This window comes from Chlamydotis macqueenii, chromosome Z, assembly GCF_036417535.1.
Source record: "Chlamydotis macqueenii isolate bChlMac1 chromosome Z, bChlMac1.mat, whole genome shotgun sequence".
Classification (NCBI taxonomy): domain Eukaryota; kingdom Metazoa; phylum Chordata; class Aves; order Otidiformes; family Otididae; genus Chlamydotis; species Chlamydotis macqueenii.
In genome coordinates this window covers 76724286-76742962 of record NC_141593.1, presented here as the reverse complement: position 1 = coordinate 76742962, position 18677 = coordinate 76724286, and the positions used below count along the sequence as shown (strand labels likewise).

General features: G+C 38.7%; 1 protein-coding gene across 2 annotated transcripts in view; it reads left to right on the top strand.

Annotated features, from left to right (window-relative positions):
- EDIL3 (EGF like and discoidin domains 3) overlaps nucleotides 1–13278 on the top strand; it is a 257434-nt gene extending 244156 nt beyond the window's left edge. For both annotated transcript variants that reach the window (XM_086771054.1, XM_086771053.1), the window contains one exon: nucleotides 9472–13278. In XM_086771054.1, coding sequence (XP_086627180.1) covers nucleotides 9472–9621 — 150 coding nt within the window. In that variant the 3' untranslated portion in view covers nucleotides 9622–13278. The remainder of the gene's footprint in view (nucleotides 1–9471) is intronic.
- Nucleotides 13279–18677: the final 5399 nt, after the last annotated feature.

Genomic DNA, 18677 nt, shown 5'->3' with positions numbered 1-18677 from the left:
CCATTTTAAATCCCTGGCATTTAAAAACAGAAGAGAAAGATCTATTGTGAAATAAATGTCTTCTCCAAGACAGACTTCTATTAGCGAACTGTGGCATTCATTTGACTGAAAAAGGGAACAAATGTATTCAGGTCTCTGGTGAGAAACACAGTAACAGTGGCAAGCAAATCTAAAAGAAAATGCACTCTCACTTAACAGCACTGTTCCAGTCTACACTTTTTTGTAACATCTGCCAAAGCAATTAAATTTCTTTTGCTTTTATCATCATCTGGATTGTTAGTTGTTATATGCATAGTCTGTTAGGAACAATGGAAAACTAGTAATGATTATCTTATTAAAACATCTCACATCCCATATTAATTAACATCCCTATGAATAAAATAGATGCATCTTATTATGATTCTTTAACAAATCAAGAGCAATTAAAAGCAGGGGGGAATCAAATACACTTAGCTGGAAATTAGAAGTTATAACATCTGAATTTAAATTTGTACAAAATAAACAAACAAGATCATTTGATATGAGGCTAGACCTCAGTCTTTGATACACAAACATTAATCCAAAATATCATTAGTATTTTTAATTTTTTCTATATGACAAAAGTCTGGAGAAGTGAAAAGTCTGATGGCAGAGTCTGACATACCAGAAATGCTAGCTGTTTGTTAGTGAACTTCGCAAAACTTTATGGGAGGTAAGAATAAAAGGATCTCGAGACAGCACCTAAACATACATCTCTTGACCTATGAAAAGACTACAGTCCTCTCCTCCCATCCCCTCTGAGGTCTTCTCAGCAGAAAATGAGATTCAACAACCCCCAAGTCCCTTCCTGCCACCCTACGAGTAGATGCAAATACTTCCTTGTTAGAATGAGGGCGTAATTCATTCACCTGCCCTTCACCTCATACAATGCTCATATCCTGCACCATTCTTCATCAGATTATTATTTAATTTGTAGAAACAGCCAGTGATAAAAAATTCTGTTATATAAGCAGTCTATTCCAGTGTTTAAATATCCTTAAAGGTGGAAAGGTTGCTTATTTCCCTCCCTGCGATACATCCACCCTGTCCTCAGAGGAAACAAAAACCTGATTTTATCTTCCTCTTTTAAGTTTGTTTTGGTTGAAACATGTTAACTTATTTCTTCTCAGTTTCTTCTTGGGGGAAAAATAATCTTTGTTCTTCCAGTCTTTTCTCAAAGGGTATGTTTTCTCAACCTCAGATCATTCTTTTTGGACCAGCTCTTCCTGAAGTGTAGTTTCCCAAGCTTGTTGTAGTGTTGCAATCTTTATTGCAGAACTGCTCTGTTCCACAATTCTCCGGGTAGTGCCTGTGACATTGGTTATGACTTCCTAAGGTTTGGCTTGCTACTCATTAAAGTTAAATTGATGCTCTTGTGCATTTCTCCAGTTGGTCAAGACCACTCAGAAGTTTGATCCGTTTTCAAAACGTGAAAAGCTTGGCTGCATTTGCACTTTTAACAAGCAAATCTATTTCACAGAATGAAAGAATCATAGAATGGTTTGGGTGGGATCGTTAAAGGCCACCCAGTCCAACCCCCCTGCAAGGAGCAGGGACATTTCCAACCAGATCAGGTTGCTCAGAGCCCCGTCCAACCTGACCTGGAATGTTCCCAGGGATGGGGCATCCACCGCCTCTCTGGGCAACCTGGCCAGTGCCTCCCCACTCTCATGGTAAACAATTTTTTCAATTTCATTACTCTGAATACACAAACTGCATTCAGCCAGAGGCATGGAGCATCACTCAGAAAAACCTTCCAGTTTGACATCAGACCTTTCATAACTGCCCCAGCTAGGTGTGTGTCGATGCAGGGTGTGCTGTGATGGGATTTGCCCGTTGGATAGCACCAGAAATACTGGCCACCCTCTGGCCTGTGTGCAGTGGAACAAAAATATATGTGAAAATGTAAAACAGCCAAAGAAAAAGCAATCCTGTGGCTCATCCCTGGGGAGAAGAAGAGAAATAACGTCATTGGTCCTTTCTGACAGTAACATCTTTGCACAGGATCTACAACAATGTCCTTAGCTTAAGTTAAGGTACAAGATTTGGCCCAAAATACAAGAACACTGTATAAAAAAAAAAAATGTTTTCATGGTTTCACAGCAAAGTTAAACTTTCATGAAATGTTTCTTCTCTCCCCTGGACGTACAGAAGGGAGATAAAAGATAGATACCAGCAAGTAACAACAGCAGCAAGCATAAAGTATTCATAATTTACCCTCATTCATTCTACTTATTAACTGAACATCTTGATTTCTTCTGTGAAGGACAGAATACATTGATTTCTTATTTCATCTCCAGGTGATTTAGTCATCCTGTAGCCATCCTGTGATCCTTGTACAGTCATCCAGTAGTTTAGGAGAAAGATGGTTCCAGAAAATTTCAGGCAAAGGAAAACAGGATAAAAGAAAAATGACTAATTTTAGAGTTCTAACAAAATATATCATTTTACATTCTGGAAAAGCAAATACAAAAATAATATCTCAGATACAGAAATTAAGGAGTTACTGGTAGGCTGGTGATAATGATTTGCAGATGAATAATATGACTTTAGAACACATTGAAGTGAGAGCTGAGAGGTTACTCCTGTCTGGTGCAGAAGATCTCACTGTTCAGGCATTTACAGGATGAGTCCTGATGAATCAATGGATCTCAGTGAATTCCTGAAGCTCCTCACTTCTGCCCCTACATCATTTGTGAAGTTATTTTACAAAGGAAAAAAAAAATGGTATCTTGTATTCAGAAGTGCAGCCTGTATCTTTGATCAATTTGCAACAAATTAGTTGTTTCAAACAGAAGGAAATATGGTGTTCAGTTATTTTCTTTGCACTATTTCAAATGGAAAAGCTGTTACAAGAAGAGTGGCTCCTGCAGCTCCTGTTTGGCTTCTGTTATTTTAATGGCCGGTCATTTGAGTTCACATCTGTGCTGAACTTCTGTGAATGCAGACGAAAAGGTACAGGGGGAAAAAAAGCATGCCTTAAAACATGAATCCTTTCTCATTAATTTTAAATAGCTTGAATGAGTTACCTGGAAAATATGAAAGCTTTTCCTGTTGTCTTGAAAAAGTAAAATAAATCACATTGCAGGCTGGCAAGTAGGAAGAAAATATATTTTAGAAAAAGGACCAAAGCTAATAGCGATCTTGTTTTTCTCAACTAGAGGTCAGTAGCTCACTATGCCTCCAAAGCTAAGGACATCCAAACCAAATTTGACCTTTTTTTTTTTTTTTAATCACATTCCAGATGTGATTTATAAATCGCACAGCCTGCTGTAGATAACTCAAGGCCTGCTGCAATGTCAAATGGCATTTTAGAGGCTGTTTTTTAAAATAAGATGAGAACATTTGAAAGTAGCCTAAAGGAGCCCAGCAGTCTGCAGCACTGTCAGTCATTGTTAGCCATCAGCAGTGCAATTAACGGCAGGACGACAATGTCCAGTATGCAAATGGCCTCTAAATTTGTGCACAAAATTATGAACTAGTTATCAGTTATATGCTTTGCGTGTCTAGTTAATTGTCATAGCAACAGAAGACAGGAATCTACTTATAAATGAAAAGTTAGATCATGTCAGCTTAAAAACCTTTCTGCTAGATTTGATAATGGTTTTTCTGTGTGATGTTTAATTGTTATAACACGTGGTTTACATTGATAGATTCAATTCCAGCATATAATCTACATACTTGCACACTTAAATAACATTTTTTAGTAATTTTATTTAAATTATTATTATTTAATACTATTATTTAAAATAATATTTTTAATCTAACAGTAATATTTTATTTTTTCTGCACTGGTTTAAATTACAACTGACTTCTGTTACTTCCAGCTCAGTTAACATGGTTTGCAAGAGATGAAAATTTAGCTATACTCATTTCAGGTTATGCTTCCACCACACATATCCCTTTCCCTCATCCCACACTGCAGGAAGACAACGTGCTCATATTAACAGTCTCTACCTTGAATTTCTATAAGCATTTCTGGAGGGAGGTTGGTCTTCAAAATACGTCTCTTTTTGCTTGGCTTTGAACCAAAGTTGTAAAACATGTAGAGTGGAGTAAATTCCCATTTTAGTAGCATCAGTAGATAGATAAAGTGGAAAAAATAACAAGAATGTGATAGCATCTATTGCAAGTTTAAAGTTTTATCTGCCTGATATCTATTCTGAACTTGAAGAAATAATAAAGGTCATGTAATACATATTCTTACTCATATATCATGGAAAGGGAAAAACAGTCCTTCTCCTGGCAGCAGACCCTTTTGCATAGCTATCCATCGCATGCCAACCAACTCCTGACTCTTCAGCCAGTCCTGAGAAAAGTGCTTGGTGAAGAAGAAGAAAGGAGGATGGCTAAGATCAGGAGTGGAAAACTTACACCCTCGCACAGAGATTTTATGTATACCAACTGAAAAGAAAGAATGTCTTTTTTCTCCTCTTAATCACTCCAAAACCACGTGTGCACACACACACACTTATACACATGTGTTTACATATGTATATTAAAAAAACCCTGCCCAGTCTTCTATAGTGTAAAGCATCTTCCATGGGATGGATTATGCCTGTGAATGGCAGCTCTAGTTCTGATGATAAATTAAGACATCTTTCACTATCTTTTATATGGTGGTGTTCACTCATAACTCTTCATGGTGAAAAGAGTTACTCCAACAAGAACAAATAATTTCAAAGCAAGTAAATGTTTTAGTTGCTTTATTTTTCAAATCTGTGCATTCTTAACATACTTAAGCAAGTATTCTTCAGTGAATAGTAATAAAGAAATAAAATGCTTCCAAAATAAAGGAATATGGCTGTCAAAAATTACTTTTCATGAAGCTTTTTAAAAGTATTTTAAATGAACAGTGCCCCCTTTATTTGTCCGAACACTGAGATGTCCTGCACTGAAGCAAACTCCAAACACAGGCTAGGTCTTTCTTTTACAATAATCTGCCTGTAATATGAGCAGGATTAACTGCTCCATTAAATAACACATTTAAAATATTCTGCTCAGAATAAAAAGTATGGTTAATATGTAGCAGACAACATAGTGACTTCAACATCTGAGGCTTGAATATAAACGTCTCAAGTCAGCCATTATCATAAACAGCAGAAACCAATAATGCTATGGCCAATGCAGACTCTTCATGCAATTTAAGTTTCTGCAAGACATGAGATCCAGAAAGATGCTCTGTGGAGAGAGTTTTCATCCATCCATTGACACAGCACCACAAACAGTCTTTCCCACTCCAGCCGCCCGTTAATAGTCGTGCCCTAAAACCTGTTAACCAGCTCTACATTTGGAGCCAAGCACATATCACTTGTAATAAATTCCACTTTTCCCAAGCTATTCTTTTTCAGGTACTTCTTCCAAATTATTCTATCATAAAACATACAGTAGTTTTCTTTTTAAAATATGAATCAATTTGTGTTGTTGTTGTTTGGATTTGCTGCTTATGCCAGGAAACACTTAGTTCTATTGAAAAATCTTAATGACTATTTGAAGGCGAGACATCCAAATTGCTTGTTGGACACAATTACAAACAAGACTTGTTCATATTTCAGAAATCTTTTTTTGTAGAGAATATCAGTACATATTTTCCAGGTTTTCGTTCTCTTTTCCATGAACTGATCATAAACCAGGTTATCATACTTAAAAGTACAACAGCATGCATTTTTTTACTTTTTTATTTTAATAGCAGCTGGAAGAGACTAAGCTACAGAGGAGTTACACATATGTGTGTGGGGGGTGTATGTGTAAACTTGCTGAAGCTGCTGAGTAAATGTTTTAGCAAGTTACACCTTTTAAGTATGCAGACTGACAAAAATACATATTTCCACTGTAAAATGTTTAACATTCTACAACAGGATTGTCAAAATGCAGAAGCTTCGGTCCACTTTTAGCAACACAGGCACCTTGTAACGCAGGAGCCACTGGGCTGGGTGAGGCTGAGGCTGTGTCCAAGGGAGGGAGCATCCTGTAGTAGATGACTAGAGAAATTAAAACCTAGAACCATAGAATTATATAGTGGTTTGGGTTGGAAGGGTCCTTTAAAGGCCATCCAGTCCAACCCCCCTGCAAGGAGCAGGGACATCTCCAACCAGATCAGGTTGCTCAGAGTCCTGTCCAACCTGGCCTTGGAGGTTTCCAGGGATGGGGCATCCACCACTTCTCTGGGCAACCTGTGCCAGTGTCCCACCACCCTCAGTGTAATGTTTTTTTTTTTCCTTATGTCCAGTCTGAATCTACCTCCCTCCATTTTAAAACCATTACCCCTCATCCTATCACAACAGGCACTGAAGCATAGGGCTGTTATTCTTCCCTATTCTTACCGGCCTCTGGCTTTCTTCTATCTTTATTTTTAATAACCCCTGCTGATTTTGTCCCTAGCAGTTTATCTGATCTTTAACAGTAGTTAAAGGCTGTGGAAACAGTGCCACAGTTTAATTAAGTGTTGTATGGGGAGCTGTGACCTTTAGGTGGCTCAGGACAAACCTGCTGTCATTCCTTGTCCCCTCGTGGCTCTGGTAAGGGGACACTGCAATATCGCCCAGTATTGATTTTCTTCATGCCACTTATGATTTTATAGACATCTATCGCCTCTCCTCTCAGGCTGAAGAGACTTAGTCCATTTAACAGTTTGCAAAAGGACATTTCTTCTGTTCTTGTGACCACCTTGTGACTTCAGTCTGTATATTTGCTGTTTGAGATAAGGCAGGACCTGATCTGCACTCACCCAGAACCCAAAATGAAGATATGCACTGGATTTATGCACTGACATGTTAATAACTTACACTCTACTCTTTATTCCTTGACCACTAATCAGCTTGGGGTTTATTGTTGTAGGGTATTTTTTTTTAATCTGAAAAATTACATAGAGCTATGTATTGTAACTCCAACATCAGCTTCTTGGATGCTAATAAATCTTTATAGTATGTAGAGGTGTTGTATATGGAAACAAACGCCTCAGAAAGAAATGTAAAGAGTTAACATTTATGGTACGAGGCTACCAGCTCTTTGAGAGCTTTTCATTGCTTAGGTAGTTCGTTTAGTATTGACTGGGCATAAAGCAACCTGATCTCGTGGGGGATGTCCCTGCTCCTTGCAGGGGCATTGGACTAGATGACCTTTGAAGGTCCCTTCCAACTCTAACCATTCTATGATTTTACAAAATTAAAGAAAAATTAAATTTGGCTACAGAAATAGCTTTGGATGTGTCCTCCCTGTTCTTTCCAAGTTTCTTGACTCTATTAGTGAACTTAGGCTGAAATAAAATGAAGAGTGCCAAAGAATATATTTTTCCCATAAGAAATTTGCCATGGGTCCACCCAAAAAACATTCAGTGAATTTGTTCTTAGAATATTGTATTTCATGCAGGTCACATTTGTGGATGCTGAAAAAGCTTCCCTCACTTTCTGATTAACTCATTTCCCTAAAATCATCTAGCACATTTGGTTAATTTCTTGAAACTGGATCCTGAATTTTGAGCAAAAGTGAATTTCAGATTTGAATAAATTAAGCTCTGGAACAGATGAGTTTGCCTTCAAGTGCTAATAAAATAATGTATGAGTTAAAAATAGAATTTAATTTTTGTTTTCCTGCACTACGTAAATGACATAACCCTGCCTCGTTCAGTTGTATTTGTTGCTTGGTTTGCATGACATACTTTTATTTATTTTGCATCACTATAAACAGATACAAATACTGGGGCTGCAGATGGGTTCGTCTGGTAAACAACAATGTTTTTTGTTCTAAGCCTTCATGTAAATGTTATCTCTGAAATACATCTTCCATAGGGAAAATAAAGCAGAGAGTAAAAGAATTTTCCAGTAGCTCTGCAGCAAGGATTGTCTGCAGGTCTGCATTGCTTGTCATCCAACTTGGTAAAAAATAATAACAGATATATTGCATGCATGCACCAGAAATCAGATGAAAAAGAATATTTTTAAGCACTCCTTGCTGCACATTGTACACTGGGGGGCAGGTGGGGGGGGTTGTCTAAGCTGTAACTTTAATGCTAAGCTTACTGCTTTTTATTGTATGCTATATTGCCACAAATGAAGCTCAAATTCAGGTGCAATCTTGTTAGCCCCAGCTCCAGCTGATTTATGTAATCAACACTCTATTTGGGCAGCAAACAATTTTTCCTGTGGTAAATACATTTTTTTTCCTTAGTCTCATGGCACTGTTGTTTCTGTGGTCAGTTTGATCTGTCTTAACTCCTAGGTGCTTTAATGCTCTCACTTCTGTGTTAGTGAGCTGCCAGATCTGAAGAGAACCTTCTCACTTGTGGAAGAGCATCACTTTGTGGAGGATACATGTTTTGATCAAGATGCCAAATTGGCAGCACTTTAGTGAAGCTTTTGAAATTCAAAGAAAAGATGCAGCATAGAGGTTAAAAATTGAAGATTTTCATATAATGCTTTGTAAACACGCCATGAAAGAAACAGCTTGACAGCTAAAATAGTAGATCAGCCTCTTCTGAATTTAACCTCTGACATTTTTCCTAAGAAATTCCAGGAAACTTGTCATTCTGCACTAATTCAGTCATATAAGCACTTCTTCAGGAGGTCCGAATTCCTACTCTGCATGATGCAAACAAAACTCTTTCATTTCAAGTCAAAAAGTCATCAAATACAGTTTTTATAGATGAAAAGTGAATTGGCTGACATTTGAAGAGAATGAACATTTCCCATAAACACTGAAAATATCCCAAGAGAATGATCTGATCATTTTGCCAAAAAGTGATGCCGTGGCCTTTGAATTTAAATAGTGGCTGTAAGGGGAAAAATCCCACATTGTTTTAAGACAGATAGGAGTTTGGAAACTCACATATGTATTGGTTAACCCATACTAGTGGAAATAACATCGTAACATGCACTATACCGTGCATTTTAATTTGATTGCAAATTGATGCCCTTAATTCATATGCTGATTTTTTTTTTTGACAGAGGAAGATGGTATCCTTGATAATCACTAACTTTGCAAGGGTTTGTATAGTTACCTCCAAGATGCATTAATAAGTGATACAATAAAAATTCTTCTTAAGTTTAATTATTAATGTTATTTTGTTGGAAACAATGACAGAATCTCCTGGGATTCATTTGCTATGATATAAATGCCAAGTAGAAAGACATTTAATTTTTTAAATGTTAATAGTTATCATGTAACTTTCAGAGCAGGGCCCTGGGTGTTGGCAGAAGAGCAGATTAAGCTTTGAATCGAAGGGTAAATCTGAACCAGGGCTGAGCCTGCCATGCTCACACCCAGCTCTGAGGTCCCTGGCATGCAATGAAATCCCCAGGTCTTAGCAAAGGCAGGTGCTCTTTGCAGCATCAGTTAGGTGCCTAGATGATCAAAATTTAGCATGGAGACCAGGGAGGTGCCCAGGGACATCAAGGGTGTACCATAGCTGTTCCTTAAGCCATGTAGACTTAAATCTCCTCATTACTTGCCTTTCAGGTGTTCCAGGGAAATTTTGATAATGACACTCACCGTAAGAACGTCATTGACCCTCCAATCTATGCCCGGCACGTCCGCATCCTCCCGTGGTCGTGGTACGGCAGGATCACCCTGCGGTCAGAGCTTCTGGGCTGCACAGCAGAGGACTGAGGCGGATCTCTGTTTGGCGTCGCAGCTTTCGGTGTAGCTAAAAGTCCCTCCATAAAAGAAACTGTGCAAAGCCTGTAGGATGCTGAGTGAGTTTTTCATGAACAAGTGCTCATTTTCTGGTAGGCCGCTAGCTGTCTTTCGCAAGGAGGTCTAAGCCTGCCCTTTAAATGATCCAATCCAATTTTGTCCTTGAAATCTGTTAGTGTTGTCCCTTCTGCTGTGGAATTATCTAGTTTTCCTTCAAGTTGTTCACACTAGTTGAAACATGTTAGGGAAAAATAGCAGCATCCTTTTTACAAGGGAAGAGAAATGGCGTGACGAAGCTCATTTGCAGCTTTAGAAACACTGGGCTGACGAGTTCTCCATAAATCATACTGTCATCTTACTTGCAAAAAAGTGATACTGCAGCTTTTAGCAATAAGTTTACTTGGGGATGACTGCATTATAGTAATTGTGCCTATCAAACACTGTCAGTATTTATGACATATATTTTGCAAAGTACTCCGTGGTACTGTAAAACACAGTACCTGTGATATTTCAAGCTACCTTTCATCACTTTCATTTGAATAGCAGAGTCCATGCACCTAAAGCGTTTTCCTAACTAACCCCGTTTTCCTTCTCTATTTTGCATGCTATAGACATGACCTCCATCTTTTCTGTTTAGTATCATCACTAATGTTACGTTCCTTGAAAGAGGTGACCTTTCCACTATCAGTATATTATGAAGTTAACAAATTTGCCAAAGTTTATTTCATTCTGCTCGATATGCGCTTTTTCAAGGAGGTGAGATGAGGTGCCAGGGTACTTGTGTCATCTTAAAGACCTGCATAGGTAAAGGCACACAGTGCATCAGAAATCCCAAGTGTGTGTTGTGACTTGCCCACGGGTGAGAAGACAACTCAGCCCAACTGCCTGCTCGATTACTTCTTTCAGAAAACTCCTTAATTTCTGTGGGAAGGTAAATGTCAGGTGAAGGGCACAGAGGAGGAATGACTCCCTTACTGCCAGGAAACCCTCTTGGTAGGGTCTTGTGGTGGTGGCCTCAGCCTTTCACCCAGGCACGAAGGCAAGAGGTGGTGTAGGAGTTCATCCCAGCTGGGCCCTTGGCACCTTCCACTCCCAACTGTGGCTTTTCAGACAGATGCCAGTGAGCCACGAGGAGGCTGATTTTTATCGTGTCTCACATACATGCTGTGTTGTTTTAAAAAGTAGGTTTTAGGAGGAACAGTAAGGGGAACATTCTCCCCTGTGCCTCAGTTTCCCCTGATGATACCAACCTTCGTAGAGCGCTCCGAGTTTTCTTGGAATAAAGTGCTCTATGACTATGTTAGAGAAGCGCCTAAGTCTAAACAAATCCTGGGACAAGGAGCGAGGGGATGTTTTATCCGTTACCTGGAATAACAGCATTTGGGATTGCTGCCACCCTTTTAACTTCATAACATGCTGATGTGGAGAGAGATAGATATAGATATTTACAGCTGCATGTTTTTGGCAAATGTCACTGGACTTATTTTTTTGTCGCCGTTATGTTCTCACCGAAACGCTGAAATACGAACCTGGGCACTGCTTCCCAGGCAAACGGCTTGTTGGCCCACAGTCTGCAAAGGGCAAAGTTTACTTTGGAAACAAAATGGTTTGGATTTCAAAAACTTGCATTTAATCACACATTCTCCACCACAGACAAAATATATTGTCCATTGAACTGTGAAAGACTCTAGAACAGCAGCCAGGAATTTTACATACAAGAATTGGGGATATATTGGTGGCGGTTTTCTGATAGTGTCACTTAAACTGTCACATTTTAACTAACAGAACACCCTGCCTCTATAAAATGACTTAATCCTTAAACTGTATTTATACAAGTATTTATTTTATAAGGCTTAGACATTTAATGACTTCTAAAGAAGAGTCTTGTAAAGGTACAAGTATGTGTAAGAAACGTTGAGGTCCTGTGCAACACTGCTAAGTTTGTTCTTTATTTTTTACTTTGTGCTGCATAACAAAAGCCACTAGACTGTTACTGTCTTGTCTGTAACCGTGTTAACAGCATTCCTTAATGATGTATATATGGAGTGGTCTTCAAGCATCGCAAGTGATTTTAAAGAGAAAGCCAATCACGATGGTACTTCTAAAGAGCTAAATAATTCTGAATAATGAAGGACAAGTGTATTTCTAAATTACTTACTGCCCAGGTTTTGTACTTTAGGCTCAAAAAAACCCCAAAAAAAACCAAAAAAAACCCCCCACAATATTTATATCTTTAAGGCCCACATAATATTTAAAGATGTCCAAAAACCATTTTCCTATTGTGGGAGAGCAATTGAGCCTGAATTTAATTACAGATAGGAGGAATAGCGTGCAGCTATTTCACTAGTCAAATGTACCCAAAAAATGGAAGGCCGTTTCAGAAAATTAGGCTCCCTAGTTTACCAACTTGTTTCAATGTTCTTCTTTTGAAATATTTGTTCTGTGTTCTTAGGTTATTTTTTCTATGTTATTCATCTTTTGCAACTTCAATTTTGGTTTTGAATTAATCTTTCTTGGTTTAGTAACTTAATTGTTATCCATTCATCTGCATATAAAAATAACATTATCATGATACCTAAAATAGTCATTTTATTTTGTTTTAATTTAGAGTTGAGTATTTTGATCATTATGTCCTGTGTCAGCTTTCATCTGCCAGCAGTCTTCACAATGTGCAAAGAAAACTCCATACTTTGTGGTAACACTCTGTGCTAATTTAGAAAATAATCATATATGTGATGCCCTTACAATTTCAGCCAACATACGGGGGCTTTTTCTAATGAAATTGTTCCTTACCACCAAAAACCTTTCTTTAAATGGCATTGTGCAGCCATAGAACCAAATTCTGCTCCCAGAGGCAGCAGTATAAGTCTGAAATAACTCTTTATTTCTGTGGAATACTTCAGATTTAACAAAACAGATGAGAACCAGAGAATCTAGAATTAATTTTTTCCCCTTTAATTTCATTTTCTTGCCTTGGTGAACACCATGGACATAAGGGACAAGTTGTAAATTAACACGACTGTCTCCCAGTGAAAGCAACTGGCATCCCAAAACCAGAAATAAGTGCAGGATGGGATATGTCCCTTTAAGAGAGGATGGAGAAACACTCTGAAACGATCCTTGACTTCTGTATTAATTGTAACAATGGCATTGAACAAGACTGAAAATGTTCTCCTAATTAAATTTCACCCTGAACTAGTTAAGTATTTTCAGGCAGACTTAACCTTTCTGTGGCTCTGTCATGTGCTGTGTTTATAGACTAGGAAATAAAGCACTGGCACGAGGCTCCGCTTTATCTGTGTTCTGCTAAGGGCTTATTACGTCAACTGGCTCTGGTTTTGAGGTTGACTTTCTCTTTCGGAATGGCTGCATACAAATTAGTGTCAGTTTTGAAGACTAAGGATACTAAATGAGTGTATCTTTGCTATACAACAAATATGAACTATAATATTCCATGCTGGCTTCTGATGTGTCAGTAAGTACAGAAATATCTCGGACACAATGACCTTTGCAACCTTTCAAGCTGTGTAATATTCAAATGATTTTTGTATATACTTAAATCATGTAGAACGATGTAAAACCAGTATGACCTTGTCTAGTCTTCAAACTTAACAATAAAACTTTTGAAAAACGAGGTCGTTTTTGAAGCATTTGTATTGCAATACCTTGAAGGAGATACAACTTATCTCAGCCTCACTGGCAGCAAATGCGGAGCAGAGATATGATGTGGCATTCTCCCGGATTCATTTGTGGGGTCTTTGTGGCAGGTAAGTTTGTTTCTGGCAAAATCAACTGTGGTGCTGTGCTCCTTCAAGGTGTTCCTTTTGTTCTTTCAGATAAAAAAAAAAAAAAGCAAAGGTTTGATGAGTCTAAAAATATTTTTTTTTTATCTTACTGCTGTCTGAATGAGCACCAGAAAAGTAAACTGACAATTTCGTTTCCTTTAAGTCAAATTTCTTGGGATATTTATCAATCCTTATCCTCTCTTCTCCACTCCAAATTAATTTCCAAGAAGATAAACAGCGGCAGCAGCGCAGACCTGCTATGAGGCTTCCAGCAGAGATGCCAAAGCAGGGTCACTGCTTGCTCACACCCTTGCCTCTCTTCACTTTATGCTCTCCAAAATTTCTTAGTTTAATTAACTGTATCATTTCAATTTCTGAAGAAGCCTAGAGGTTAAAGTAGCACATGGAAAAGTCATTTGCTTCCAATTTTAAACAATGAGACTTTTAAAAAATATTAAAATTTTGTGTACTTGCAAGAGATGGAGCTTCAGTGGTTTAGTCCTTACTGATCCAGCTCATAGATATACATGCTTTTTTTTCATATCCATTTCAGAGTGTGTTCTTTTACCAAAAACTGCCTTTCAGACATAAAAACCGTCCATGAGCATGCGCTGATGATAGCTATCTTTTCTGCCAAACGTGCGGTCTGGACACTAACAGCATATCATCTTTTAACAGAAAAGTCACAGAATTGATGTTGCATTTCTTTCTGATTACATATCTCTACCAGTCATAAAAATGAGAATATAAGGGTGCACACAAAAAAGAGGATTACTTTTGGTGAACGACGGCTGAATATTAGCTCATCAATCATAACTTTCTGAAAACACACATCTTGAATCTTTCTGACTTTTAATTATAAATTGCAACTCTTTCATGAAGCACATGACCTGTTCCTGAAGAAATGAAAAGTTATTTTTCCTCTCATTCTTCATAATGGAGATCCCCAGGAACTCTAATGAAGACAATGAGAGAAAATAATGAGTAATTCTCTTCAGAATAGCAACTATTTATCAAAGTCCATCCTCCCATACCTGTTGCTAATGAGCTCAAGGGATTAATATGCATATCAACACTCTACGTCATTATGAAATATGTAGTCTCCGATACATACGTGGTAAACACTATGACATCTACTTTGTACCTTACATTCAAATAACAGGAGGTTAATCTATTCACTTAGTGATGACTAAGTGACCTGTGATCAGGTAGCCTTGTAAAATAAAATAGGACAAAATAGAAGGTAATTTTACTGATACAAATTTTTAATTTTCTTTTTTTTTGAGATTTGCATAGTTTTCTTAATAGATACACTTTAGGATGCAAAATACTGGTTTAGATAATATAAAACATAAAAGCTAGACTTGTATGAGTCTATAACTGCATTTATCGCAAATTGTCTTTCAATGAGACATATCAGTATTAGCATTTTGGGAGCTGTAAAAATACATATTTAAATGCCTCTGAACATAAGGACATGGAAACATGTCTTGGTCTCACAATTAAGCTTACTAAGAGTGCAGCAAAATGTATTTTACCAGTATATGTGAGTAACAATACCAGCTGTGTTTTGATATAGTGCATATAAATTTAGAAGCAGACTCCACATATATGGGAATATATGGGAAGCGCGAATAACCCAGTGAAATACAGGCGGGGCACAGCAAATGGAGTGAATGGTCAGAGCACAGCCTGCTCATCACGATGGCGTTTCTAATGCTGCTTTCTCGCTGGTTTACAAATTAATGCGCTTTGGTTATCTGAGGTTGCATGTCAGATGCAACCTCAGACAGGTCAGTAGGCACATTTTTGATGGCTGCATGACTTGATGAAGGATATCAGCCCTCAGAAGATGGTAGGAAAGGTCACTAAACATTTGCATTGGGCTGGAAAATCAAAAGCAGACTAAATGAACATTTTGAAATATATTGGTTTTCTGGGATGCTGCAAGAGGTCAAGAGGAGCTGTAGCAAAAGGTATTGTATTGCCTTGGCCACAATAAATACAATTAAGTACACAGGCTGTTGGGCATAAAATGTATATGCAATCCATTGAAGCTGGATCAAAGGCCCCTTAGGAAGTGATACCCGATGTTCTTATGAAAGCATCAGATGTCAATACGATGTAGATGCTATGGACCAATACACTACGGACTTTTGTACTTGGTCTGGCTGGAATAGATTTATCTTTTTTCACTGCTGGCAAGGGGCTTTAGGGGAAGGCAGCCATTGCTCAGAGACTGGACATCACTCTGCTTGTGGAAAGTGGTGACTGATTGCTTTGCATGACTTGGTGGCTTAGGAGGGGTGGGTTAGGTGGGTTACCCTCCTCTTTCCTTCACTCATTGAACGTTTATGTCAGCCCATGAGTTTTTTCACCTTCGCTCTTTCTATTCTCTACCTTGTCCTGCTGGTGGAAGAGAGTGAGCCAGCAGCTGTGTGAGGCTTAGCTGATGTTTGGAGTCAACCCACCACAACTTTAAATTCAAAACATAAATCATATCTGGGATCTAGAATTATGCACACTGAATTCTACAGAAACATATTTTGTCTGAATCTTATTTCCTCCTTTTTTGCATCTGTCCTATTTTTCTCTTGAACGGTGTTTCCTTTACTATTTTTGACTTGGAAAAATCCCTTTATTACATGTGACTCATGTTACTATAACAAGTTCACAGCTTCATTAGAAGAGTCACTGATGGAGAATTTTTGAATAAGCAATTAAAGCATGCATTTCCTATGTGAATGTGGTGTGTACATTTTAAATAGATATATATATATATACACATATATAAGTACTTTTTCTACAGGCTGGTGTCATATACATCATATGTCATATGGGAATAGAGAGAGCAAAGAGGAAGAAAAAGGGTGATTGCACTTTCCATGTCATTGCAATACCTGCCGCTCTCTAATACTTCCAGAACTGCCCAGATAAATCCATCGTGCATCAGGAGATTCATTAGTAAGCCTAAGAGTTAATTCCATTTTTAGTTTTATGTGGGTAAGATCAGTGATGATTTGAGTATATTGTCCCTTCACTCACTATTTTCTTTCATTTCTCACAAAGCAGACTGGAGAAATTAAGATTTGTTCTATGGAAACCAACACCTTGTTAGAGTTCCTGTTTCTGTTTCCAGGCTTTGTGGATGTTGTATAATGTGGGGAGTAATTTCCTGTTATGTACACACAGAAGCATAGAATCACAGAATGGTTTGGGTTGGAAGGAATCTTCAGACATCATCTAGCCCAACTCCCCAACATCTCCAACCTGATCAGGTTGCTCAAAGTCCCCTCCAGGCTGACCTTGAACACTTTTGATGATAGGGCATCCACAACTTCTCCAGGCAACCTGTTCCCATGTTCCACCATCCTCAGTGTAAAAAATCTCTTCAATCTAAATCTCCTCTCCCTCAATTTAAAACCATTGCCCCTTGTCCTGTCACTAACAGGCCCTGGTAAAATATATCTCTCCATCTCTCTTATAAGCCTCCTTTATGTATTGAAAGGCCACAAAAAGGCTGAGCAACTCTGACTTTTTCAGCTTTTATTCATATGAAAGGTGCTCCAGCCCTCTGATCACTCTCATAGCCCTCACGCAGAGGACAATCCACTCCAACAGGTTCATATCTTTCTTGTACTGAGGATCCCAGAGCTGGATGCAGTACTGTAGTGGGGTCTCACCAGAGTGGAGCAGAGGGGCAGAATCACCTCCCTTGACCTGCTGGCCATGCTTCTTCTGATGCAGCCCAGGATGTGGTTGGCTTTCTGGGCTACAAGCACACATCGCCAGCTCACATGGGGCTTCTCATCCACCAGCATCCTCAAGTCCTTCTCTGCAGGGCTGCTCTCAATCCATTGATTGCCCAGTCTGTACTGGTATGGGGGATTGCCCTGACCCAGGTGCAAGACCTTACACTTGCCCTTTTTAAACTTCATGAGATTCAGACTGGCCCACTCCTCCAGACTGTCAAGGTTCCTCTGGTTGGTATCCCTTCCCTCAAGCACATTGACTGCATCACTCATCCTGTTGTCATCTGCAAAATTGCTGAGGGTGCACTCAATCCCACTGTCTGTGTCACTGATGAAGATATTAAATTCCTCCCAGCATGGACCCTTGAGGGACACCACTCATTACTGGTTTCCACTAGGACATTGAGGCATTGACTGTAACTCTTTGCATGTGGCCATCCAGCCAATTTCTTATCCATCTAACAGTCCATCCATCAAACTAATTTCTTATTTAGTGACAAGCATGTTGTGAGGGACTATACCAAAGGTCTTACAGAAGTCCAGGTGGATGATAACTGCAGCTCTTCCTTTCTGCACTGATGCAGTCAGTCCATCGTAGAAGGCCACTAGATTAGTCAGGCACAATTTGCCCTTGGTGAAACCATGTTGACTGTGTCTAATAACTTTCCTGTCTTCCACATGTTTTGGCATGTCTTCCAGGAGGATCTGTTCTAAGATCTTACTGGGCAAGACGGTGAGGCTGACTGGTCAGTAAAGGGACCCAGCACAACTTTTCTATCTAAGTGGAAGTGAGAAGCAGGACTAGTGGCATTGTGTATAATAAGTTCTCTACATCCGGGCCTGTATATTTTTTTTTTCCTGAACTTTAAAAATCTCAAAACTGAAATAAGCTATGCTGCTTTCTACTTAATTTGGCATTGAGTAGCCTTCATCACACGGATGTGCCCCATGAAAATTACCCCATCTTTCCTGTGTGTACACATAGATTGTATACATATGTAGTATGTATCAGTATCACAGTAACTTTTTCTCTTATAGTACTTCAAGATGCCTATTCTTGCACCACTGATATGGGAAATAAATGAGCAGCACCAAGTCTATATTCCCAATGCTGAAAAATGCACTCATCTATGAACTGGAGATGAGTGATGTTTTACAAAGACTGCCATTGAGACCAAGCCTATGTGGGGGACAAATTCCTCTGCTTTGAGTACAGAGAGAAGGAAAACTACCAGAGAGAAAGGAAAACTGCAGATTGTTGAGATGAGACTAGAATGAGGAAATAATTTGGGAAAGCATAAAGAAGAGGATAAGGGCTTTGGGTTAGGAGGGCTGCCTAGGACCAGATGAATAAGATTATATAGAAAAGCAGCTGATGTATATGAACCATATTGAACTTGCAGTGCACTGTCCTTGATGTTTCTCAAAAATCCACCTTTTTTTTTTTTTTAAGCTGACCCCTCTGCTCCTTCCTTCAGAGGATACAAAGGAA